The following is a 26,172-nucleotide window of genomic DNA, read 5'->3' as shown; positions in this document are numbered from 1 at the left end:
AAGTTAACACCTTGCAAAATGCACGTTTTTACCTACATCTGAGATCAGCACAAATAGTTTTATCCAGTGTATTTTTGATGCGATGCTAAATTATTCAGTTGAATTCATGACTAACCTCTGGCTTTCAATTTTGCCAGTCTTTATAAAAATGAAAAATAACTATCATATTTCATTAAACAGGGAACAGCTTGCACTGTGTATGGGACCTGGCACCACATGCTGTAAATCTTTATGAAAATGGGTTGTCTGATTTACAGTTGTGCATAATCAAAGAAAAATAATTTTTGCTGATCTCTGTGAAAGAGAGTAAGAATGAAGCAATTAAGATAATGTTAAAGTCCTACTTGTAGTCCTGTCATGATAATCTTGCTGCTATTTGAATAAAATCATCCTCTGGATTGCTTTTTAGACTCTCTTTCATATTGGTTTTTCCCTTCCTGTCATAATATTGTCTTACCAGTGAAGTGATTGTCCCTTGCTATGTCTGCAGAGAGGAAAATTGATTTGCTCCCATGTTGACCCCAGTTTTGTTCTAGTTTAGAGTTTAATTTTCATTTAACAAAAGCTACACTAGTTTAGATAACAAGTATTTCTTTCCTCAGCTGACCAACTCCTGCCGCCTTTTCCCTGTCAGGCACAAAGCAGCACCAGGGCTTCCCTCGGCTGGGAGTGACCCTGCTGGGCTCAGGGAAAAGCCAGAGCTGGGAAGCTGAGATGTTGTGACAATGGCTGAGGAGGAGATTTCCAGAGAAATATTCCTGTAATTTGCTGGAATTGGGAAATGAAATGTGCATTTCTGACAACAGTGACAGATTTATGGACTGGGTACACTAATTAAAATCAACTTACTCCAAGATATGAATGTGTCAATGACAGCAGCAGGAGAGCTGGGCTGCTCTGTGCCCGAGCGTGGGAACGTTGAGGTGCCCTCTCCTGCAACCACAGAACCTTGTCACATACAAAATTCAGGAATAACATTTTGCAAGAAGCAAATTGAAGGATTACTTCCTTCTGCTGTGAAACATATGGGGAGATGTTTTGCTGTAAACTGTACACTCATGTGCAAGACAGAAAGAAGCCAAATGTTTTCATTTGCTCTTTATCTTCTCACTGCTGTTTCTTGTTCACATGGATGTGGTGGAATCTAGCTAAGAAGTCGGAAGAGAAAAATACTTCCAACTAAATCTTTACTCATACTAAATGTAACATCTTGGGATTGTCATGCTTTGAAATTTATCTGAGAAAAATTCCTCTGTAAAAATTTTCTTGCCCTGGATAAATTGTACTCCTTCCTTGCAACCTCCACCAGTAATCTCAAAAGTTGGAGGCATTGAGGAATGAAAGTAAAATATTTCTAGTGTGCATTCAAAGCACCTCTGATATTACATCTGTATTCCTGCTTCAGCAATGATTTAGATGGATGTCTCAATACATGATAAGATGACAGTTAAATGAAAATAATGCAATAATTTTGTTTTTTACAAACATCACTCTAGTTTGCATTTGAATGTAGAAAATTGGAACTTAGTATTTTATTACACATATGGAATTTAAGTCTGTATAAAGCAGAGGAATAATAATGCTTTTTGAAAAGAATGTGAAGCTTAAAACCCCCCAAAATGAAAGACTCTGTAGATGTTTAAGAATACAATAGTTGAATCTGATACAGTTCTATTTATTTATTTGCTATTTCTTCACTAAACTTCACCCTTCCCCCCCATTTAATGGATATGTCCTTGAATATTCTCCTTATAGTCATTTAAGTATCTGCTGAAGTTCCTAAGGCTGCAATTTCCTTGTAATCTTCCATCTGTTTCAAATGCATTGTAAATACAGTCAGGTCTTCAGGTCCATAAAAGCATCCAGTGAAGTCAGTGCAGTTACATGGAATTTCTTCAGATGAGAATCTTGCTCATGATGTTTGTGTCTCCATTTTTCCTAACCCCAAACTTCTTTCCACTGTATAGTTACAGGTGTTTTTTAGCATTTTAATTGCAAATTGATAATGGTTGCCTGATTTTGACTAGACTTTGCATTCACAGTTACAGGAAATGGGTTCTTGTAATATGGGCTTGACCTTTACAAAAATGTCTGAAACTCCTTTCGTAAACTGTTTTTCTAACATAATATTTACTGAAGGAAAGGATTTACTTTTATGACTTCTCTTTTGTTGTCAGCCTGCTGCAATGGTGACACGGAGCATTGTGCTCAACACTGTTCTTAATTGCTAGGGAAGATGCCAAGGACTGCTCTAGGTTAAAAATCTGTATTTACTAGTTAGAAAGGTCACACTTAAAAATGTCCATGTGATTTTTTTTTTTTTTTTTTCCCTCAAATGTTGGGGGCAATGCCCTCATTGGAGAAGTTCCTTGTGATGCACAAAGGACCAAGGTGTATCTATTGCTTGAAAGAATTATTCCATTGCTATAAAATGCATACAGAAATGGGGAAGAGTGAAAGGATATGATGGATACAATCTACTTAATCTACTGTAAATGCTTTTACTTTTTACTGTAATTTAGCACAATCATAAATGGAAACAAAGATAAGAGTTGGAGAAGAAAACTGAAGTGATTGGATTTGAATGACAATATTTTTTATGATCAGTTAGGAGCTGAACCAAAGTTGAATTCAGGGCACTGTCTGTAGATATCTACTTTACTTTGTAGTAGTAAATCAGTAATTAAATCATTAAATGCTGACTCTGAGCAGCTTTTCTGTGTGCTGGGTTCCTTAAGCTGTGAGTCCCCACATGAAAATCTTTACTGGTTTTTACGTATCTAGTCCAAGTCACCAGGAAATAGCTCCTTGTGGAAATCAGCAACCAAATATTCCTCATTCAATTCTTCTCCAAAACATATTTTATAACATTTGTAATTAACCCAAAACATTTCAAATCTGTCTCTGGTATTCAGAATGTCATGAGGTACCAAAGGAGCCATGGCAGATGATTTCATTACCACCAGCAGTGTGATTTTATACCTTCAGTATCAGTCTTCAGGTCTTACACAAGTTGTAAGACTTTTATTGCTGTCAAACTATATAAAATCCTGGTACCAGCTTCTTAACACTTGGAAAGTAATAACACACTTCATCTATTTAAAGAAGTACAGACTGTTTTCTTGGAATAGATTTGCAGAGCTGAGCTATCATTCTCACTAATATTTGTATGTTTAACACCACCCTGCCATGAAATCAATGAATCTGTTTCTGTTCCCTGCAAGTGTAAAATAGGATAGCAGTTTGTGACCGTGATCATAAAACTCTTTAAATTAAAAACATCATATGTGTCTTCCTTCAGAGGCCTGCATAAGAAATCTTGAATGATTCATATCTTATTTTTAAATCATAAGCTTTTGTTTCACCAGGAGTTCATGCTTTCTGTGTCTGAAAATGATGCAAATAAGTTTCCTCTACTGGTCAAGAATAAATACTGAAGTAAATATAAAATATAAAGAAAAATAAAGATTATACTGCTTCCCATGTATAGTTTAGGCATTCTAATTATTGTATGTAAATGCAGAATGTAAAATTAAAAAAATAAATTTAGATCTTACAGCAGCTTAGTAAAAATATACCACTGAAAAGGTTTGGAAATTTAGTGCCAACAAAATGAATTGTGCTGCCTATTTCTGATGATGTCAAAATAAGCAGCACCTGCCCTTGCACTGTATAAAATGTTATGAATTCTGTAAATCATAAGACAAATATTAGAAACAAATCTGTCTTGGGCAACATTACAGAGCAATTGCAGACTGTGAGGCCATTGTTTGAAGTTATTTCCATCTAATGAGGACACTGACAGATTGCTGGTTGTCTTTGGAGTCCCATCCTGTTAATTCTCCATCAGGCATCAATGGGCCGTGTGCTCTGAACGGAGCAAGACCAGCACTGAACTCAGTCCCTGGGGATGGAAAATCTCCTTCTGCAGAGTCTGAAAGCTTCCACCAAGCCTAGTGAACCTTGGAGATGAATTCCCACTCAGACATTATGTCTGGAAGTACAGAGCTCCTCCAGCACGTTCATTGCAGTTTATTTGTAACTACAAATTGCTGTGAGTTTGTTGGGTTGCATTGATGTGTTTACAGGAATGTAAAACTTCCTGCTGGAGAGTTGTTTAACTGTGGGTGGCTGTCCCCAGGGAGCTGCCTCAGTAGCTACTGATTTGAGTTTTCTGCAAGTGATCCAGCACTTGGAAATTTCTCATGTAAATATCAGTTTGTTCTTTTTGGCAAATATTTTGATTAGCTGTAAGTACCTATAGTCAGTGTTGCTACTGATGGTCTGAAAATGATAACCCACAGAAAGTTACTGGAATGCAATGGAAGTTTGGCAGCTCTGGCAGAACAGAAAGCAGAATTAGAGATTCTGTTCCCTTTGGAGCTGTACCAAGTTGCTAATCTTTTGCTGTGTTTGGTATTTTAGGATGTCATGTCCACGTTCTTCCAGTTTGGGGCTTCCATCCAGCAAGAAGCCATTATCATGCTGAAGATCATGCAGGATTATGACTGGCACGTGTTCTCTCTGGTGACCACCACTTTCCCTGGATATCGAGATTTCATCAATGTCATTAAGACCACTGTGGAAAACAGCTTTGTGGGCTGGGACATGCAGAACGTCATCATACTCGATACTGCCTTTGGAGATGATGCCAAGACCCAAATCCAGCTGAAGAAGATCCATTCATCTGTCATCCTGCTGTATTGTTCCAAGGATGAAGCTGTCTACATCCTGGATGAGGCTCGCTCCCTGGGCCTCACTGGCTATGATTTCTTTTGGATAGTTCCCAGCCTGGTTAGTGGTAACACAGAAATCACTCCCAAGGAGTTTCCTTCAGGACTCATTTCAGCAGCTTATGATGAGTGGGACTACAGTTTAGAAGCTCGGGTCCGGGATGGCCTGGGGGTCATTGCCACTGCTGCCTCAGCCATGCTGGACAAGTACTCCTTCCTTCCTGAGGCACGGACCAGCTGCTACGGACAGCTGGAGAAAAACGACCGGCCCTCTCAAACCTTGCACAAGTAAGGATGATTGCTTTGGGTCATTTTGACCTCTGCAGCCTTGTACTTTTCTCTTTGATTGCCACTGTATGTTTCTTGAAGGGGAATATTGGTTTTTGCTAATCCCATTGAGCCCTTTTTCAGCACGGGTTTTCAGATGTTGCAGAAGAATGTCCAAAATGACTTGCTGCACTGATAGATTGTGGTGGTGTTCACAAGGGTCCCAGGATGAGGGAAGAGATGAGAATCTTGACTCCATGTTTCAGAAGGCTGATTTATTATTTTATGATCTATATTATATTAAAAGAAAATGGTATATTAAAACTATACTAAAAGAATAGAAGAAAGGATTTCATCAAAAGGCTTGCAAGGAATAGAAAGGAATGAAATGATAATAAAATCTTGTGACTGACCAGACACAGCCGGACTGTGATTGGCCATTAGTTAAAAACAACCACGAGACCAATCACAGATGCACCTGCTGCATTCTACAGCAGCAGATAACCATTGTTTACATTTTGTTTCTGAGGCCTCTCAGCTTCTCAGGGGAAAAGATCCTAATGAAGGATTTTTCATAAAATATGTCTGTGACAATAGCTGTGTTCCTTGAGGTGATGTGTGCTGTGGAGAATAAACACTGCTCTGAATCTAGTGTGGAAGATGACAGAAATTGGTCTTAGAGGGTATGAAGATGAGTGAACAAAATTGGACTGTTGTGTGCTTTAACTATGAGGTAAAATTGCCAAAAAGCTCTGGAGGCTGAGCCTGTATCACTTGCATCAGCAGGAACCTGGTCATATTTTAGAAGACAAGCGATGTGCAGCATTAAAGCACTGTCCCTGGAAATTGTAGAAGTATTAGATTAGTTAGGCAACTTTTATCACATGAGAACTGAAATCTGTCCCCTTTACTTGTAAGGGTATATTATTGTCACCTCTGATAGAATAACTGTGAAACTTTACTGACATTAATCCAATCTGATATAGATGTTTTCTCTAAACAGTTTGTTAGATGGGAGCTGCCAAAGTTTAAATCAGGATTCTTATTTTGTTATTATTATTATTTTCTTTTTAATTATCCCTTTTAGACTTGATACTTCTGATTACTTCTATCCAAAATGTTGCATGGTAATATATTTCTTTATCTGGTCTGTGAGAGGAAGTAGGATCTCTTGCATATTTTTTAATAACTCTTGTCAATATGGAAGTTACTAGGAAGTATTTATGACCCTTGTTCTAACCAAATAGTGCAGATGGAGTGCTTTCTACAAAAAAGCAGGCACAGGAAGGAAAGTTGGTGCTGATTTCCAAAAGGAGGTTTTGGAACAGTTTTAATCTTGAGATGTATGTGCATATTTAGATTAGGGGTTGATTACCACACGATGTCCTGGAACAGTTTTCCATGAAAACAGCCTCTTTGCACACAGCATTCTTCAGAAGCTTCCTTAAAAGCCAAATGCAGCCGAGTAAATTAATTTTAACATTTCCTTAGCAAGAACTTGCCTTTAGTATGACACTTGCAGGCTTTTTTCTGCTTCCTTTCCTATTTTTGAACCTCTGCCTCTAAAACTACAAATTCCCTGGAGACATTGCAGAAACCCCACGATTCTTTTCCTGCTTTTCCTGCTGTTTTAATTACAAAATAACAAGGTAATGCTCTAATCCAGTAACTCGTTCGGTACTTTCAGCTTCCTAAGCTGACCAAACCTGGGAGAGAATTCTAATACAGATTTTCGGTATGTTCTGGAGTCACTTTGTGGGGCAGGATTTGCCGCTGTGGGTGGCTGTGGTGCCCAGCAGGGCTCTCGGGAAGCCGTGGCGTGTCCCTGTGTGTCCCTGTGTGTCCCTGTGTGTCCCTGGGCTCAGGGCAGAGCAGGGGGGGCACTGTCCCCCCCATGTCACCCCCGTGCTGGCTCTTGGTGTGTGTGCTGGCAGTGCCAGGGAGCAGTGGGAGCCTCCTGTTCACCAAATCCTGTGCCTGAACAGCAGCACCTGACCTACAAACCAGGCAGGCACTATTAATAATTGAAACTCTAGTTTCTGTGAAAGTTTAGTTGTATTCTGTCATAAGTGTTGGGGTTTAAAATACTCTTGGAAGGGGCACAAAAACTTGACCCTGGTTTGAAAAAGGCTCCTTCCCTGTTGTTTGGCTAATACACTAGTGTAGACTTGAATTAAGTATTCAGAACCCAGCATAAGCTGTATTTCTCTAAATAATCTTTATTTTCTCATTAAATCTGCATGAGTACAAGAACAGGGCTTGTGAGTGCTGGGGTAGTGAGATTAGACTTCACCAGGAGATTCTGCAGCATGCAGTGCATGATGCACCCAGGAATTATTAATAGGAGAAGCTGTAGTGCACTGTGGTTAAAAAAGTCTCCTCCTGATGTGAAACACTGAGCTATGAAATAAAAATACCTTTTCTGTACTGGAGATTCTTTGAGCTTTTCCAACACCACAAGAACAAGAAGTAGGCTGTTTTTTAATTTAGAAATGTCAGAATTATACTAAAATAAATAAACTTTAAATAGTCATTCTTATGTAATAACTCCCCAAGACTATTCCTGTCACATATAATCTGCTAGCAAGTCAAGTACATACAAGCATTTACCAGGACTAAGTAATCCTGGGGAGCTGACCAGTCTCTCCATGCCAAGGTGAATTACATAAATTCATTGGACTTTCTCATCCTCATCATTAATTTTACTTTTCTACTTTACATGAAAAATCAATGGCTTAATTGGGGTTTTATTTTGAAATGGAATCTTCACAGTTTCAGATCCCAGGCAGTGCAGTTTCATATTGTAAACCACAAGACAAATGTACATGTTCTGTATTATTAAACTAACCTGAGGAAAGGATTTTGGAGGATGTTCCAGTGGAAAGGGCTAAAGGAACTGTAAGTAAATTATCGACATGGGGTCTGCTGTGCTCTACCAGCTGTCCATCTGGGAATCAGTGCTGGGTGCATCAAGAGGATGCTGCTGCAAGCTCAGGAACAGAGAACTCAGTGGAAGTCAGGGAAGGGCCTGTGTAAGGGGATGCCTGAGCAAAACAAGGCTCAAAACAGAGACAAACCCCAGGAGTTTTAGGCTCCATCTATTGTAATGGCAGTCTAATTCAGCTTTAAACCCAGGATAGTATTCTGAGACTATGCTATAATTGCTAATTTGCTTGTAAATGGAAGTTAATAATTCTTTGTGTGACTTCCCACATCTAGATAGCAATTTTATCTCTGTTTGTGAAGAAATTCTATGTAAAGAAAGCAGTGAAGTAAAAGCTCCTCCTCCCTCTTTCTCAAATCCTTTGAGTATTAAATTGGTTTGAAGATATATTTGTTTTGAAGCACACAATTTGTCTTTCCCCCATCACTGCAATTCTGAGATGCATTTATTGGCTTCTTAGACCCAGAAGAAAATCAGGTTTGCTTTAGTTTTTGGAATGATCTGATCAATGCTCATTTCTGGTGCACATAGGAAAGCCAGTTTTTCCCTATGAATAAAGGAATTATAATAAAATACAGGGCTCATTTTCAATGCATTAAAAACACAGATGTATGTGTATATTTGTATCTGTATTGATTCAGATAATCTTTTTCTATCAGTGTAAGACCCAGGTCTCCCAAGGCAGAAAACCACTATTGTGTGAAATACTGGCACCGCAGGATAAATAGAATTAGCACCTCATTAATGCCAAGTCAGTTGAACAAACTCTTTTTCTCTCTAAAAAAGGGAAAACACAGAAGCAAACAAACAGCAAAACACAATAACCCTGCCAGTCATGGAAAATGCTGCTGCTTTGTGCATTGAAATGGTGCTGCTTTGTTTACAAGAGTACTCATGGTGTGTATGGAAATCCTGACCCCGGGAGAGACATTTCACTGCAGCATTTCCAACCCTGCTGGTCCTGAAAAGCAAAAAGATGTGTCTGCCCATAGGTGGTCAGGGTGTTTGCCACGTGGGGCTGACATTTGGTGAGATTCTGTTCTGCAATGCAGCCCAGCTGTAGAGAGGATTTAGAGACCCATCCTTCAGCAGTGAGGACGTAGGTTCAGAGGGTCTCCTACCCGTCCCAAGCACAATTTCCTTCATTTGTCATCCCTGAACCAGGAGCAGGAGCAATGGGCAGTCCGCAGGGCCAGAGACAAAGCTCGTTTGTCCTTGCTGTTGTGCTGCTGTTATCCCTCAGCACAGCACCTTCTTCAGAGGGAGAGAGTTTGCTGTCCCCCTTGTCATGATAGTCAATCACCGAGTTCAATATTTTGATTCCAGCTTCCATCATGACAGATAGATTTGCCTCTTTTTGATTGAAATCTGCGATTAAAGGGACACAATGGTTTGATGAATAATCCAGCAAATCTGTTTAATATTTTCCCACTTACAGATCAACAGCCTATTTGTAGAGGATTTGTTCATTTTAGTCAGAAGACTTGGGAACAATAGGTATCATCTTCTTTATTGGATAGTTGAAGGTGTATAGTTATTTAACTAATTATGTAGGAGTCCAAAGGAAAACTAAACTTCACAGGCAACAAAGGAGGGGTTCTGTAGGGGAACACTGCCCCAGAGACCCCAGCATGGTGCTGGTTTACTTACAAAGTGATTCAAGAAATTACTGAAATTCTGTATTAGAATTTTCTGCCAGGTTCGGTCAGCTTAGGAAACAGAAAGTACCAAACAGTTACTGGATTAGAACATTACCTTGTTATTGTGATAATTAAAATAATTTGAAACAAGAGAACAAGCATGGCCTCTGGCAGTGGAGTGGAGCCTGCCCTCAGGGCTCAACATCAGCATAACAGAGAATGTTCCTGGAGATGGAGCTGCTGCAGGCACCGTCCCCTGGCAGGAAACCAGGCACACATCATGGGGAGGAGCTGGGGATGCTTCTGAGGTGGTGCAGCAGTATGTGATCAAATTAGGGCTGGTTTTGAAATGTTGATGCTGATAATAGAATTAACTTGCTAAACATTCTGGTGTTCAGTTACACTCACCTGTGGCACACCCAGGGAGCTGGGATATGCCTGAATTCCTAACTGTGCTCCCTCCCTTTGCCTCCCTCCCTCAGAAGGGTTCCCCAGGAGTTTTGCTGTTTGTCTGCAGAGCTGGGGCAGGGTGACTTTCCCAGAGCCAGTGCAGTGAGTGCTTTGAGGAGCAGCTGGCAGGAGGTCCCAAAGCTGGCATGCTGTTCCTTTTGCACAGTCACTGAGCAGATCCTCCCAAAGCTTTACTCATCCTGCTGGCTCCAGGCCTAGGGAGACACAGCTCCAAAGCAAGGGACCCTTGTGCAGGAATGAGGGCTGGGAGGGGGAGGAGGAGGAGGCTGCACAAGAGGAAGAAGTGACTCTGCATCACCGCAAAAGATTTGAATTTAGAAAAAAAAATCCTACATAGCATAAGATATAGAATTGACTTTAAAAATGCATCAGTACCTTGTTTAATAGAGTTCTATTGCAGATGTAATTCTGTATGTACTTCACACATTATATAGTCTACATTAAGTATTTTTTTGATTTAATTTTACAGAGGAAATCTGTTTCTTAATGATACATAATGTGTCTTGGGGGTTTCTACTGATAAGTATCATTCAAATGTCATGGATGAATCATAGCAAGGAAGTTCAGCAGTTCAGAGCCTCAACAAGATAGAGAAGAAAAGACAAAATTTGCATTCACTCCTGCTTTTTTAGGTATAAGGCTGAGTGAATGCCAAGCCCAGATCAGCTGGCTGTCTAGGTTATTAAAATGGTTGGGTTTACACTATTTGCAGGAAAGAGAAATATCTCCAGATAACATGTTGGTTTTGAGGCATTTCATCTGCTTTAAATCTCAGTTTGGAAATTCCTTGTTTGAGAGAGAAGAGGGAGAGTTTCTCTTATGCAAGATGTATTTCCCCAAGCCTCTCCTGCTTCTCTTCATTGCTTGCAGCTCTCAGAGATTTGAAATTCTGCCCCACGGTGAAGAAGACACTAAATAAAAAATTATAGTCCCTGATGATGGCACCTGGGGAGTTAATCAAGTGTGATTATGTCATCTGAGAGCAGCAAATGTAGCTCTGAACTCAAGGCAGAGAGGAGTCCCCTGGTCTTTGTGCTCCCTGCAGCTCTCAGGCCCTGTGCTTTGTTTTACAGGTTTAGGGATTAAGTTCTCTCCTCAGAAGGTGGCTTAGAGGTGACACATTTTCATCAATGCCTCTGCCTTCCCCATTCTGTTTTTCCCAGCTGCTGGTGTGCATTTTAGGTTAATTTCACACTAATTATAGACAAGCCCCTTACTGCAGAGCTGATTGTGTTCCTGAGCCTGACCAGTCCTGGAGGGTCTTTGGGACCCAGGTGGGTGGGCAGGAGAGGGTCCCTGCTGAGGATGCCCAGAGAGGGCACCTGGAGGGTGCTGAGGCTCCATAGCTGGCCTCACACCCACCTCTGTGCCGTGGGATTGCTCTGCTGTGCTTCCACTCTGTCCTTGGTGGCTCTCTCAGGTCACCCTGAGGAGGTTTTGACACCAGGGCTGGGCTTCATCTTTGTTTGAAACAAAGTGACCTTAATAATTTACATAAAATTATGGCTTTTTTCCTTAAAATAACGCCCAACACAGAATCCACTAAGCCTTCTTGGTTTTGCTCTCAAATCCTTGGATGTGTTAGGAGAACACTTGTGTTTCTTGAATAGATATATATATGGTAAAGCTCAAAAGAAATGCCATAGCCTGCAAACATATTTGCTTTTTCTTTGAGAAAACCTCAAAGATTCTGCTCCAGGATTTCAGCTGTTCTCATCCAGTATAGGAAATCCTTAACAAACACTCATGGATGAGGAAGTCCATGTCTCCTGTGAGGAGTCTGGCCAGAAAGGTGCCTCTGTGTCAGCACTATTGGATCCAAGCAAATGGTGCTCAGAAAACTGAGCCCTGATCCCTTTGGCAGTCTTCACCCATTTGTTAATTGAATTGGAGTCAATGAAGTTGTGATACTGTAGTTACAGGGTAAGAAACCCCAGCTTGTTCAGTATGTTCTGGCTTTCAGGGTAAAGTTAGGATTTTGACAGGGATAAATATTGCAGTTTTGGCATTAATCTGAAGCTCTGTGTGAACTACCTGATCTTTCTGAGGTTTAGAAAAATGAAGTTGGAAACCTTTAGAGAAGTTTGTAACCTGGGTGCTTCTAAGGCTTGCTGTGAATACAGCAGCAAAAGTGCTCTGTTCTGGTGTTCCAACACTTCTCAGTTTTTTTGGGAAGGTGACAAGCAAAAGAGAATTGTATAAATGTTTAAAAGTGTTTTTAAATACATAGTTAAGGTTTGGTTCTTTGCATGATAAAAGGCCTGTTTTGGATTCTATGTGAGACTAGCTTAACTTCTGTCAGAAAAATGGTGCCATTTTGTATCACTTAGGGAATCTTACAAATTTCAGTTTGCAAAAGTTAATTAAGCCTTCAGTGTCATAATGCCATCACAAGGCCTTGTGCTGTCGTGCCTTTGCAAAGGCTGTAGCTTTAATGAGGAATGAAAACAGATTAACTACAAATCCAAGGTATGTCGCTAATTGCCCCATCAAAGTAAGGAGTTCAAATAACTAAACACCTCATTTAGTTAAGAACAGGAATTTGCATTTCCAAAGCTACTTCAGAAAAATATTTTATCCAATTCACAAGCCAAAGACCTCCTGCACAGAATTAACCTTGGATAAACTTAAAACTCCAGAAGAGTAACATAATATAAATTCTTCACAGCATTATTCCTAACAGAAGCAGACAAGCACTGGGCATTTTTTGTAGGAAAAGCAGTTTGGGATCGTGGCCAGTAAAAGCAGAGCAGGACTTCTGTCCTTTGCAGAGGAAAAATGACAATTCAAAAGCAAGTGTAGGTTGTAGGCATTGATTTCTGGAGAACACAGCAGCTGATGAATTTTGTACAGAAGAATGTGCTTGGGGAAACAAGAATCTCTTTGAAGTTCTTTCTTATTGCTGCAGTGTGAGAATCTGGGTTGGCTCAGAGTGCGTCACTCGCACCTTTGTATCAGGATCAGAGAATACAATTTTAAGAGACTTTTCAGATTAGGGAATTAAAAAAAAAAAAAACCCAAACCTTGCAAAATGTGTTTCCTTACTTAATAGCTGTAAAGTCACATGATTTAAAATATACGCTGAGCTCAATTTTTCACTTTAGAGCTGTGGTTCATAGTAGTCTTTTTGGAACACTTGAGCTTCAGCACTGCATCTTGTGGTGGCCCTTGCCTGGCTTCCAGGCTAGGATATTTGAACATTAAGTCCAAAATATGATGAGTAGTGTTTGAAATAATTTGAACATTAAGCCCAAAATATGATGAGTGGTGTTTGGAATCAGATGATCCTACTGAGGAAGGGTTCAACCTCCAGTCCAGTCACCATTTTCAGTGTGGTTAAAAGCCCAGGTGAGCACAAGAGCCCGATGCAGTGCAGGGTGTGTGTCTGGGGTCCCTTGGCAGGGGACACACTGCTTGGCCTTCAGCTCCAGTGGAATGAGGGGGTTTAACCTTGGCCTTGTCAGGTGATTTATTCATTGTGAGGGATGTTACCTCCTGGGTGTGAACTGGAACAGGGTGCAGAGGTGCAAATGCAAGTATTGCTGTTTTCACAGCACATCCTTGGTTTCCTCTTGTGCTCACTGCCAGGGCATTTCGCTCCCTGGGTCACAGTGAATGTTGCGCTGGTTCCCCACATGTGAGCACAAGTAAATCCTGTTTGGTGTTTGCTGCCTCTCAAGGTGGCAGACAAGCTTTTTGTTCCCAAGTAAGATCTTTCACTGCTGGATGAAAAATGGAATATACAGGAAATTAGTTCAACTGGACAGCAAAGTTCTGTCAAGGGGAAAATTTTGACACTGGAAGTCTGTAATGAAATGTGAGTTATTACAATGGGTGAATTTACAAATTGCTGTAAAACTGGTGCTGAATGATGTTAATATGGCTGTCCAGGTGCACATTTATTTATTAACTGTTATGATACAATGGCATTATTTCTTCTGGGTCTATATATGTTTATTTAGTATGCTTCTGCTACTGGGATTTCAGGCAGCTATGTCAATACAAAGCCTTCTCCTTTGAATCTGGAGCTGAGGAATTTTGTCTGTGTCACATTCCCCAGGAGATTGTGCTGCCACTACTGCTGAAAAAGCCAGCCATAACAACCAATCAGCTAACCCAAAAAATTCCCTCCAAACCTCTATAAACATATAAAACAGTATTGATATCCTGTGGGTAAATCACTGCAGGTAATATATGAAGAACAGTGAATTTCTGCCCTTTGGAACACATCTCTCTATAGGATGGACATCTGTACTTCTGTCTGCATCAGTCTTGGGCTGAATTTCTTTCAATTCAATACAGTGACAATTCAGAGCAATTCAATGTGAATAACTTCAGACCACAGAGATGGGCTGGGGGATGCATTGTCTTCTTTCCAAGATTTTGAATTGCAGTTTTACCTCTTACTATGGGAATAGCCCTGTCAGCTTTACACTAACAATGTGGAGTTCTGATTTTTTTCAACAAAATTTAAAATTTTTTCATTCTTTTATATTTTAATTTGTGTCCTTCTATCTTTTTTTCTATTCAAAATACTAATTAATTAATATGTCTTTTGAAAACTGTTGAAAATTAAGCTAAACACAAAAGAATAAAAACATAAATCCTTTTTCTTCTGAAATTACTGAACTGAATATTTACCAACACCTTCAATGCTTTCATGTGGGGTTTTGGCATTAGTGGAGTTTATGCTCGTGGCACAACACCACTGTGTGTAGCTCCAGTTTTGGGAGGAGTTGACAGGACTCTGGAGGTCTGAACAGGGGAACACAGATTGGATGAATTGAGTATTGAGTGTTTGCTCTGAGTATTACTCAGTGACACAGTAGTACAACGCTACCCACAGAGGTGATGTGGGTTTGTTTAAAATGCTCCTGAAAAACTGGTGAGGTTGTGCCAAGTGCCAGAAAGATTATTCAGGGAGGGGACAGATTAATCATGTATAGCATGGAAGCTGTTAAAAATGGTGTCTGCATTATAATTCACACACCAACAATATTTTGCTTTGTCTTGAGCTGTGAACTGCCTTGAAATGCCCCGAGTCCCCAGGCTGCAAGCACAGGATTCCCACAGCACTGGCAGGGCTTGGTGCACGGATCCCATCAGTGCTGCTGGTGACTGCGCTTGCTGCTCGATAACTGCTGGACAGCCAGCCCATTAATTTTCCAATGAACTTTTCCTCCTTGCCTTGCAGGTTTATGATGAATGTGACGTGGGAAGGCAGAGATCTGTCCTTCACAGCAGACGGGTACCAGGCGCACCCCAGGCTGGTGGTGATCGTGCTGAACAACGAGCGCGAGTGGGAGAAGGTGAGCGCTGCTGTGGGACTGGGGATGGATTCCTGTCACAGCTCAGGGCTCCTGCTCCTGCAGGTGTGCCACAGCACTCAGAGGGGACCATTTTGCACCATCCTGAGTATATCTGAGGAGCTTTAACAGATCAGTGAAGAAAAGCAACGTGGAGTTCAGATTTCTATGAAACGCACCTTGCATTTCCAGTTCTGCTTAAAATGTAGCAATGTAAAATGGATAACTGAAAAGTGTCCAAAAGCTTGGTCCTCAGCTACTTGAATTTGGATGGATTTTTATATCTTAAATATTCCATTTCTTTTATTTGCTTGATTTTGTGTTTTTTAAGACAGATAGTTTTTATAGTAAAAGCGCACTTAAAAAACCCAAATGTGAAGTTCCTGTTGAATTGGAGAATAATCCTATCCCTGTTTGCCTAAAAAATTCAGAATCTTGATTAGTCCAGGTAGGAATGTGATCTCTATATAGAGTTCTATGTAGACTAGAAGGAAAAATGTTGTAGCATCAATGTTAATCATATATGCAAGTAGTAAATGAAAAAGTTTATCACAAGCATCATCTCTTTTAAACTCCAGTCTCAGCCTGTGATTGTTTTGGCTCTGAGTTTTGCAGGCTGTGGCCCTATGTTTGAAAACTTGTTTAAGGAAACTGTTTTTAATATAAGACTGTAGGAAAACATACATCTAATCATCCACCAGTTTTATTTTAAATTCATGAGACGTAATTCTGCATTATCTAAATTGCTGCTGAAATTTATGAATTCTTTTTCTTATAGTTTTAAAACCCCATTGAATCAGCTTAAAACTCCAGTTTATAAGACTACAAGACTTTTCATGATGATGAATAATAATGACAAAATCAGAATTACTGAAGGACATCTCAATAAATATGCTAGTCATGCAGAAACACAGAGAGTAGTCCTAGATTATGCTGTGTATTTCTTTATGTTCATTTGATGCAAATTTAATTCTCTGGATAAATTTAATCCTCTCCAAATGTGTCAATCTGAATCTTTGGAGGAATCATTTGCTCACTAACTGTTATGAAAATTTCTTACCCTATTTTAAAATTCTTCAACAGTCTGCATATCATATATAATGTTCTGGAAAAATATTACACTGCTTGGGGAATATTATTAGCATGAGGTGCCAAAGGAAGAAAATGCTCAAAGAGGCTGCCAAAAATGCTTACGTTAAAATAATTTCATACATTTTGTACCTTGAAACTTCTCTAAAGACACTATTCAAAGGACAAGGAGAGATGGGTTTGATTTTTTTTTTGGAAAATAATCTAACAGCAGCAAAGAAATACTGGATGTATGAACGAACATTATTCCAAGGAATAACTGGAGCCTGTTTTAACCTTCCAGTGATTCTCCTGTCAGAGGATGAGGTTTGGGGTGGTTGTGCAGTGCCTGCCATGGTTGCAGGGGCAGCAATGCCCACTCCCCTGCAGTGCTGGGCTCCCTGGAGGCTCATCCTGGCCTTGCCTGTGCAGTTTTCCAGCTGGTGAATGCCTTCCTGCTCTCTGTCAGGTTTGAGGGGTTTCTAGGAGGAGGAACAGAAAGGGATGTGTGTGCTGGTGTGTGGCCCTGGTTTGGAGCCCTGCTGGTGCCCAGTGAGGGCAGGGCAGCTCTGGCGCTGCTCCAGAAGGGCTGTGGAAAGGGGCCAGCTTTAATTAGGAATTCTGTCAGAGGGCAGACGTGAGAGGCGGCCAAGAACGCTCTGTCACCACCAGGCTGATTCTCCTGACCACAGGCTGATCCTGCCTCTGTGGATGAGGACAAACAAAGTGACTGATCAATTGTCCTGGCACGCTGGATGTAGCTCTGGGCTGTCTGGGCACACCCCACATCTTTTCAGCAGTGTCCCCATGCACTTCAGCTCCATTGACTGAGAGATTGAGGAGGCCCTTCTCTTCCACATGGTTTATTTGAACAGCTCTCTAGTGTTGTCTCAATGTTCTCTCCAAGTTGCAGGTTTTACCCCATATCTTTTCAGCAATTTCTTTCCTCTTGTTCCTTTCTCCTTGAGCTGTTTTGCTCAATTTCAAAACTGTCAAAGTTACTCATCTGAGATCTAACATTTGCTCCTCTGAGTTTCCAGACAGGCACTTGCTTCTCCTTTCTCTTACAGTGTAGCAGGGATATCACAGAATGGTTTTATTGAAGTCTTATTAAATATCCTCAATCCTATATGGAAAAATCAAGTCTTAGAATCTAATTAAATAATTTACTCACGTGAAAAAATGACAGTGCAATAGCCTGTAAATCCTCATAATGTAACTAATGTGCATACTGCAAGTAGCTAATTTATTATTTATGTAGAAAGAGTAATTGTGTTTTATGTGAAGAATTTTTTACCTGGTATCCTCCTAAAACTTCAAGATTTATTTTTAAAACCAATTTTTCTTTGTTTTTAAACTGCTTTTATTCAAATACAATTTTTCTTTGGTTTCAGAATTTATATACTTCACTTAAATCTGAAGGTTATAGAGAAGCTGGAGAACATTTATCTCACCCCTCAGAAAAAAAGTTATTTTTTCTTTACTCAGTATTGAAACTTTGAGGTGGTAACTTCACATGTAAGTGGGGTTGGCTGAGGGGTTTGTCCCATATCAGATGCTGAAGAAAGCTGTTTGAACGATAATAGTTTGAAGACTGAAAAATCACTTTTTGGGCATGTTTCACAGGCATCCAGCAAGATATTTTGACAGATCCTAAAGCAGCTCTCAAACTTCTGACACCAACGTTCAAATTCTTGACAGGCAAAGGGGATGCTGTTCTCAGGCAAGAGATTTTTAAGAAGACAAGCTTAATGTGCTCGTTAAAGTGAAACTTGATAAAATTTACCAGAGTTAGCAGTATTGCCCAAATATCAGCAAAGCACTGCAGGATCACTGTGCTGGTGCTCAGCAACCCTCAGAGGTTCAGCAGCCCCAGCTGCAGCTCCCCTCTTCATGTTACATCAGAGAGGTGGGACCTGCATGCCTCACCTGGCCCATCAACTTCACTGAACTTCACAGTCTGCTAGTCTGGCTTTTTTCTTTTTATTTTAGCTTATTTTTAATATGGAAAGAAACCAAATCAATCCAATATTAAAGTAATATGCTAGAATATGATTAGCAGCGTGTATCACATATGTTAAGTGAGGTGGGGAAGACTGCATTTAATGATGAGTGTGTTCCATGTGTAAAGATAATAAAAAAAAATACTGATGCTCCAGGTAGATGCAGATAAAGTTACCATGGTGGTCTGTATTCTGGGTGAATTTGTGTACTACATGGCACAATTGCTAATGAAACACACTGCAAGAACTGTTCCTTTAAATCCAGGTTTATTCTAAGCAGAGCCTGTCATCTTTAACTTTCCACTAATGCAGGATTTAATGCAGAACTGGATTTTTCTCTGGTTAAGTAGCATATGCCAGGTTTACAGGCTCTGTGTGGGGTTGTACACATTTGTATCTAAGTAGGAAGGAGTGGGCAGAGGGTGCATGGTTCCTGCCTGGAATAAATGAACCAAGGTCTTCATGGAGAGCTCCATCTGGCTACCAACATCCACTGTCATGTAGCCCAGAACAGACAGCTCCTGGGGCTGACTTCACTGGGCAGGAGCTGAGAAACCCAACCCAGTCTCAGGCAGATTTCTGACAGAGCTTTTTGTCAGAGCACTGTGGGGATAAAAAAATCAGTGAGGTGCTCCATGGTAATTTCTTGTGAAACCTCAATTGATTTGAGCAAGGGTCATGACAGATGAGAGATCCTTGTGTCTCCTGATGGATATTCCCTAACACTGGTGAGAAATGCAGATATTTTAACTAGAACAGATGAAATTGCCTGAGCTAATAATCTGTTTGCTGGGGTATCTTTTGTCAGTAGCTCTGTGCTGTAATGTGATATATTCTTTTTGCCCATAGCAGAAGCAGCAGCGTGCTCTCTAACATCTGTTGGGTTGTCATTCCCTGTATTCCATCCTTGTTGTTTTGTGTATTTAGCCTTGCTGTAAATATGCCTGTCCTGACACTTACTGTCAGCTGAAAATTGCATGTTGTTTCTGTATCAGTGAGCTTCTGCCTAGCCTAAAGGCCTTTCCTTTGACCTTTACTCTGCTGAATTGTTTGAATTGCACCAACTATTATGCAGCATTTCTTAAATCATGTATTCCCAAGGAGGATCCCACCTCTTTGCTGCTGTAAAGGACTCACAACTCCCATGGAAAGCAAAGGTGGTGTGCTTTGCCCCTGTTCTTTACACCTATATATTAGAGAACAGGAAGGCTCTGAAGGCAGCTCTCCCTCTCTGAAGGTAAAGGTATGTCTGTCTGGGCATTTCTGGAGAGCTGTAAGGTCTTCACTGAGTGCAGAGGTGACAAAAAAATCTTCCCCTACTGGGAGATGGAAGAATGAGCTGTCAATTTGTTTATCTCTCTTTCTTTCTAATGACATAATCAACTCTTAAAATGGCTTCTCTGGTATGAGCCTGAGCTCTGGCACTGCACAGAGTTATCTGGGACATTGCCCAGAACCAAAACTGTACCAGCCCCGGAGGATTTGGTGAGTGCTAATTAATAATTCTGTATTGAAAAATGAGGCTGCAGGAGGTGGCAGCTTTTCTTTCTCCTCCTGTTTGTTTATAATCTCCCTGGATGCTGTGTTTTCCTTGGAGCCCTGCTGGGCACAGGACTGGTGCCTTCCTGATGGTGTCAGCAGCAGCCATGAGGGAGGAGCAGGACATTTGCATTCCCCATATGAGAATTTTGCAGCAAATTTTGGAAACTTCAAAGTCTTTAAGTGGATGTCTTCAAACCATTCAGGACTCAAAACCACTTCTTATTAATAAGACATGGAACTGCTCACATCATATTTTGTCATTTAAATTTAGAGTGCCATTGTGAAATATGGACCTTCAGAAGCATAAAAGCGGCACAAAGGTTTGCAGCAGGTGGTGTACAGCAGATGCTGTGTCTGGAGGAAGGGTTTTGTTCTTGTGCTTTGTTCTGCAGCTGTTATTGCTAACCTGACAAAATCTATTTTAGCTTTTTAGTTATTGATTTAAACCTTGCCATAGTAGCTCTTTCTTTTAAGTGGAAAAGTGTAATGAAAAAATAGTAGCAAATAGTTTTTCAATAAAGCAAGATAGGCTAGATTTTTTATTTGCTCAGCACTATTTTCTTAACTGAGACAGCTCAAAAAGTATTGTTGTGCAATGTATGTGTGTTAAATGTAAAAGGAACATCTGAAAATCTTTCTCTTTTGAAAGGTTTGGCTGGATAGTCCTAGGAGTGCATTTAGTATCGTTGTTGTCATGTAACATTTTTTCTGACAAAGGGGTGATGGGTGTGTGCTGTGTACAGCTCCCATCTGCTGGGAGGAGGGTGACAGGACTGAGGTGTTGGTTTGTTTTTGGTGAGATATGTTGGTGGGACAGAATCTCTTTCTGTGCCAGCACTGGCACACAGGGAAGCTCTGCTGAGGATCTGGCTTTGCTCTTTGTCTCTGGTTTGATGGCCTCTGTGAGGTGTGTGAGCAGGGCTGTGTTAATCACCCTCGCATTGTTCAGAGACTTCTTTGGGATGCAGCAGGAGGGGGACTCAGGTACAGCGATGTGGAACTGTGCAGGTCTCTGTCTGCCGCACAGAAACACACCAAATTCTTCATTCTCACTCTCCTTGGCTGCAATCTTCCAAAGATAACAAGGCTTGGATGGGGTGGTAAAAGCACCTGTGCACCTGTGCCAGAGTCAGATGTGGGGAGCTTTAGGCAACAGTGGATGAGAAGAGGTGAACACCCTGTGGCTGCTACCTCAGTCTGACTTCAAACCAGCTCTTCCGTCCTCTCAGCTATTTTCCTCTTTGCTTTTTGCATCCTGTGGAGATTAAACCAAAGGGAATATTCCAGACTGCATGTGAAGTCAGAGAAAATAGGAAAGAATGTGCAAGTTCAAAAGAAATACAATGGTTGTATGTACCATTGCGTGACTTTACTTGAAGATGAGTTTTGCACCTACCATAGTGAATCAACAGTTTGATGTGTTGATAAAACCATATTTTTAATGTAATTTCCAATCTTTTGGCTGTAAATGAGGATTTCTATGATTTGGGATGCAATTTGTCCCAGAAATGTTTCTATTTCTTTTTTCAAGTGAAGGTCACCTTCTGTATTTCTCTGGGATCAAACACATATTTATTATCAATATAACTAGGAATGAAGGAAATTTTTTATAAGTCTCTGGATATTTTGTGTCATTTGTACATAGTACAATAAATGGATATGTTGACAGTTCTGTAGTGGAGCATGTCTGCATTTTTAGTGTGTTACCCACAGCTTGAATTTTCTTTTTAAAAATTTGGTTTACAAATACATACTACTGTGTTTACTACCTCAACACAGCAGTTTCATAGATGCAACTCTCAAAACAAATAAGCGTTTCTCCAGATCCAGGCATTTAAATGCATCTGGTTATATCCTCCTCAGAACAGTAAAATGGAGTTGCTCCCACTGAAGTAGAAAGAATATCAGAAATGATGGTATCAGAATATAGAACAGTAAAATGAAGTTGCTCCCATTGAAGTAGAAAGAATATCAGAAATTATATCAGAATATCATCAACTTTGGTGGTGTTCTTCTGTTAGTAACACCAGAGCAATCACTGTTGTTCTTGATAGGACTTGGTGACCTCACTGGGGTGGTTCCAGGTGCTCCCTGTGACAGGGGTGTAGATGCCAGGGGTGGCTGGCAGGGAATGTGCCCCAGGATCAGGATCTGCCTCCTCCCAGCATCCTGCCCCAAGTTTTTTGGGATCTGCTGCCCTCCTGACCACACAAATGCCATCACGTTTCCTTGCTGATGTGTGGAATAGGCAGACGGTCAGGCACATTTTCCACTTCTGAAATCCCTGGCATCCCTTGGCACGTTTGCTGTTTGTCTGAGGGCCTGGGCTGGCTGGAATCCTCCCATTCCAGATGGTCACCTCCATGTTGTGCTCAGGGCTGTGACGACACCGTGTGAGCTCACGTAATCCAGCACACACTGCTGACATTGCCATTAAGCATCACACCTCCACAATTAAACTGGTTTCTTTGTAGAAACAATAGGTTACTCCCCTGGGGCTGAACTAGCTTTTCTCCTAAAGGCTTTGGTTAAATTTCATACTAGAAATATATATACACAGTAATCATATACAACAATTCCCATGGATTTAAGTGAGAATTCCTACTTCCCTTGAGATACTTTGAATTTCCTAATTTAAGTGAGTAGAGATTTGACATTTCTGCCTCCTACATGAAAGTTCAGTAAAACATCTTGACTTATAAACAGGATGGAAAGAAAACTGCAAAGGTCATGTGCTTATAGGCTTCCCAAAATAGGAATGGATATAAATCATGTTCTTTGGGAATTTTTGGGATTAATTTTCAAGTTTTTAGAAGACAGAACATAGGTAAAAATTTTAATTTTTTTAAATTGCCTGAGTCTCTGATTGTACTGTTAATTCCCACCATTTTCCTTGCAAAAGAAATATTTGAACAGTCTTATGATTATGTTGTCATTTGTTTAGCTTAAGCAGCTCAAGAATTATTAAAATGCATTAGGTTTATAAATTATGTGGATTGCTAGCTCATTTATATTATCTGTCATCAGATAAAACATGTAATTAGATTTCTGGATAGAAAGTAGTTGAACAATCTGAGGAGGAAAACCCTAGACTCAAAAGTATTTAAATCATAAACCTCCTTCTGGTGATCTGGAAATGGAAAGAAATGTGGGTTAATTTAGAAGGGATATTTTTTATAGTAAATAAGCTGGAAATTTTCATGTGCAGTGGGGTTTGCTTTCTTAAAATTACCCAACAGTTGGAAGGATGAAATAGTTCCTTCTAATGGAAAATAGTTATTTCTAATGGAAATTCTTACTAAAAATGTGGTTTGGTCAGGCTCTAGTGGAAGCCTGGGTAAAGGCTTTTACAATGGCTTTTCAATGTATAAGAACACAAGACTCTTCTCTTTGGGAAGGTACTGAAATGACTTTGTGATATTTTGGTTATTGGTCAGATGCATAGGTGTGAGTGTGCATTAGGGTTTTTGTTTGCGGTTTGTTTGTTTGGTTGATTTTTTAAAAAATATTTTTTTATTGCTTCAAATGGGTCCTGGTTGCAAATAGAGTATCTGGTTGCTGTTCTGGCTCAAATAGAAGTGCTGAATGTCAAATTTCAGTGCATGTAGCACCAGGGGATAAATGGTGTTAACTGATGACACCCAGTTGGTATAAAGCAGTTACCTATTAGAATAATGTACCTTATTTGTCTTTGTCACTGTGCATTTTCTCATTTCATGCAATTGCTAATAAATTTTAAAGTTATTTTAACAACAAAACCCCAATCCAACTGTCCTGGCCATGGAATTCCCTGTACCTGTGTCCCAGCCCATTTAATATTGGCTCCCCTTTGTCCAGCACCATCAAGCAGCTCTGAGCAGTCTGTGGCTTTTGGCCTTTCAGGTGGGCAAGTGGGAGAACAACTCGCTGAGCCTCAAGTACTCGGTGTGGCCGAGGTTCAGCTCCTTCGCCGACAGCGACCCCGACGACAACCACCTGAGCATTGTCACCCTGGAGGAGGCTCCCTTCGTCATCGTGGAGGATGTGGATCCCCTCATGGAGAGCTGCCAAAAAAACACTGTGCCCTGCCGGAAATTTGTCAAACTTAAGTGAGTAAATACACAATGCTCCCTTTTCTTCTCTTGACTGCAAAAAATATAGTCCCCTTCCCCTTTTCTCCTTTTCCCCTTCCTTTTCCCCTTCCTTTTCCCCTTCCTTTTCCCCTTCCTTTTCCCCTTCCTCTTCCCCCTCCTTTCCCTCCTCCTTTCCCTCCTCCTTTCCCCCCTTTCCTTTCCCCCTTTCCTTTCCCCCTTTCCTTTCCCCCTTTCCTTTCCCCCTTTCCTTTTCCCCTTTCCTTTCCCCCCTTCCTTTCCCCCCTTCCTTTTCCCCTTTCCCTCATGGTATGCTCTTTGCACATCCTCCTTTTTAAAAAGTTGAGTTTCTGGTTATACACGTGTAAGTCACATTGAGTTATTAACAAGGTAGTAACTTTATAGTAAATTCAAAGTCAATGAGAATCAGCCCATTTCAGTCACATGGAAGAAGATTGTGTTCCAAAATGGGACTGTTTTAATGAGCCCTCGTTGAGTTGTTTCCAGCTATGTTGAGATACGCCTGCTTTCATTAGTCTGTAACAATTTGAAAATGTCTCCTAATGAAAATGTTAAGTTTATGCTGAAATTTGGTATAGAATAAACTACTCCAGCATAAAATACACTGTGACTTACTATCAAGAGAAAAGTCCCCTTCTGTCAATGCTCCATAACTTCAGAGCAGTCATTAGAAATCACTGGAAGAGTTTCCACTGTACATTTGTCAGTGGTGTTTCACCTGCTCTATGCCTTGATCTGTGTATTTATGAACTGAATATAACAGGATTTTTACTGATCAGGTGTGAGGGAATATGATCCATGTTTCTGAAGATGTCCAGAGACTGCTAAATGGTTGTACACATGCTTCCTGAAGTCCAGAGAAATTTTTTTTTGTTAAGTTCTGATCTAGTTTTATTTTAATTTTGAATTTTTCCAAAAGGCTGTAAGATACTGCCTTGCCTTCTGAAGATGCATATACTAAAAGGTTCTAGAGGTCCCCAAATGAACATTAAAAAAAAAAAAAGATGAAGAGAAAACTTGCATCCTTGCACTTAAAGGTGGCCTGAAGTTCACCTTCTCCTAGTGCAGGGAAAGGTGCACTTTGAGAAGCTGCATCCATTTCCAGCACGGTGAACTGCTAGGCCTTTTTATAGCTTACATGTTCTTTAATTACTAAATGACATGTAGTCTGATGTCTTGAGAGTAAAAGTAGTAAAAGTTTAATCTAATCCTAAGAGAGAGATTAGTAAGAGCAGGCTGTATGTCCTGATGGAGCAGTGCAGAGCGTGAGGCTGGATCCTGGAGTAGAAGGATGTCATGTGAGGTAATGTTGTTTCTGTCTCACCAAGCAACTCTGTCATGATTAGCAGGAGCTGCAAACACCATATAGCTATAAAAGCATCCTGTGGGTTATTTTTTGCCTTGATTCAGAAAAACATGGTCATTCACAAGAGTGGCAAAATGTTGTTTCACAGTGTGCTGTATCTTGCTGTTGTGCTGCCTCTGTTTTTCCCAGCAGGAATATTTATGTGTGTCTTCTCTGTTGACAGCAACAAAACTAATGAGGGAACGAACGTAAAGAAGTGCTGCAAAGGATTCTGCATCGATATCTTGAAGAAGTTGTCTAAAACTGTCAAGTTCACATATGACCTGTACTTGGTGACGAATGGGAAGCATGGCAAAAAAGTCAATAACGTGTGGAACGGGATGATCGGTGAAGTGAGTTCTCTTTTGGGTAAAAGAGTTCCTAAGGACTCAGTGATGTCTGGTTGGGCTCTTTGGAGGAGGGAGGAGCTCTGTGCTGACCCTGGTGTGTGTTGTCCCCGTGATCAGGTGGTGTACCACCGGGCAGTGATGGCCGTGGGCTCGCTCACCATCAACGAGGAGCGCTCGGAAGTCGTTGACTTTTCGGTGCCGTTTGTGGAGACGGGGATCAGTGTCATGGTGTCACGGAGCAACGGCACAGTGTCACCGTCTGCTTTCCTAGGTATGGTCCCCAGCCCGTCCAGATAACCTGACTGCATTTCTGTAGAGTTGGGTAGATTTAACTGTGTGTTAAGATATGTAGTGCATTAACACTGTTCTGTTGAGTTTTGAATTTTACATTAAGAAGTTTGTGCTGTGCTGA

General features: G+C 40.6%; 1 protein-coding gene across 2 annotated transcripts in view; it reads left to right on the top strand.

Annotated features, from left to right (window-relative positions):
• The window catches only part of GRIN2A (glutamate ionotropic receptor NMDA type subunit 2A), a 152,467-nt gene that overhangs the window by 79,998 nt on the left and 46,297 nt on the right, over positions 1-26,172 (top strand). For both annotated transcript variants that reach the window (XM_054271322.1, XM_054271321.1), the window contains exons 4-8: positions 4,426-5,021; positions 15,250-15,364; positions 23,857-24,062; positions 25,595-25,763; positions 25,878-26,031. In XM_054271322.1, the coding sequence (XP_054127297.1) occupies positions 4,426-5,021; positions 15,250-15,364; positions 23,857-24,062; positions 25,595-25,763; positions 25,878-26,031 (1,240 nt within the window). The remainder of the gene's footprint in view (positions 1-4,425; positions 5,022-15,249; positions 15,365-23,856; positions 24,063-25,594; positions 25,764-25,877; positions 26,032-26,172) is intronic.

The sequence above is a fragment of the Melozone crissalis genome, unplaced genomic scaffold (genome assembly GCF_028551555.1).
Source record: "Melozone crissalis strain CALT ecotype California unplaced genomic scaffold, PUWL_Pcris_2 ptg000012l_1, whole genome shotgun sequence".
Lineage (NCBI taxonomy): Eukaryota > Metazoa > Chordata > Aves > Passeriformes > Passerellidae > Melozone > Melozone crissalis.
This window is presented reverse-complemented; position numbering and strand designations above follow the sequence as displayed.